The sequence below is a fragment of the Brassica oleracea genome, chromosome C2 (genome assembly GCF_000695525.1).
Source record: "Brassica oleracea var. oleracea cultivar TO1000 chromosome C2, BOL, whole genome shotgun sequence".
NCBI lineage: Eukaryota > Viridiplantae > Streptophyta > Magnoliopsida > Brassicales > Brassicaceae > Brassica > Brassica oleracea.
This window is the reverse complement of record NC_027749.1, coordinates 35444351-35445128: the sequence shown is the minus strand read 5'-3', so window position 1 is coordinate 35445128 and position 778 is coordinate 35444351. Positions and strand designations below refer to the sequence as shown.

The 778-nt window shown below is 47.4% G+C and overlaps 1 protein-coding gene across 1 annotated transcript in view; it reads left to right on the top strand.

The window, feature by feature from the left end:
* Positions 1-283: 283 nt before the first annotated feature.
* Positions 284-778, top strand: part of LOC106324096 — a 2329-nt gene continuing 1834 nt past the window's right edge. The window contains exon 1 of the mRNA XM_013762116.1: positions 284-769. Coding sequence (XP_013617570.1) covers positions 284-769 — 486 coding nt within the window. The remainder of the gene's footprint in view (positions 770-778) is intronic.

Sequence of the window (778 nt, the reverse complement as noted above, 5' to 3'; positions counted from 1 at the left end):
CAATTACCACTGTTAACTTGACAGTAGCAAGGATTCATTTTTAGTGTATCAAGTTTTGGCGCCGTTGCGGCGGGGACTAAGCTTTTACCTTTATATTTCGGTGTAATATTTAGTCTGAGATATCTAACTTGCTTTATTTCTTTGTTGGAACAGATGATCCAAGTGTATGACCAGTAGACATACTCGGAGAAACGCACAAGGACCACTACATCAACTGACCAACGACGAACTCGCAAGATTAGAAAGACAGAACCGTCAACATCCAAGAACAACCGACACCAACATGGGTGATCACGGAAATATGAATGACCTCACTGCTGCATTGGCACTCATTCAACAACAAATGCTGACTCAGCAACAGCAGATGTTGCAGATGCAGCAGACCATCCAAAATCAGCAACAAGCTGCTCAGGAACAAGCAGCCGCGAACGCCGCGCGAGAAGAGCGTGGTGCTCTTATTGGGGAGCGAAACCTTCCGCGGAACTTCTCGACTAACCGCTCCCCCATCAACCCTCCACCTTGTACTCGACAAGATTATGAGATCAAACCTGCACTGATAGGTCTGGTACAGAAGAGCACGTTCAGCGGGCTCACTTCAGACATTCCAATGGAGCACATAGAGGCCTTTGAGAGGATCTGCAATTTCTCTCGCTCTAACGGAGTGCCACCAGATTATGTCAAATGCACGTTGTTCCCATTCTCTCTTGAAGGGAAAGCTTCTCGCAGGTTGCAATCTCTCCCAACCGGTTCTCTCACCTCATGGGACCAGGTTCGATCA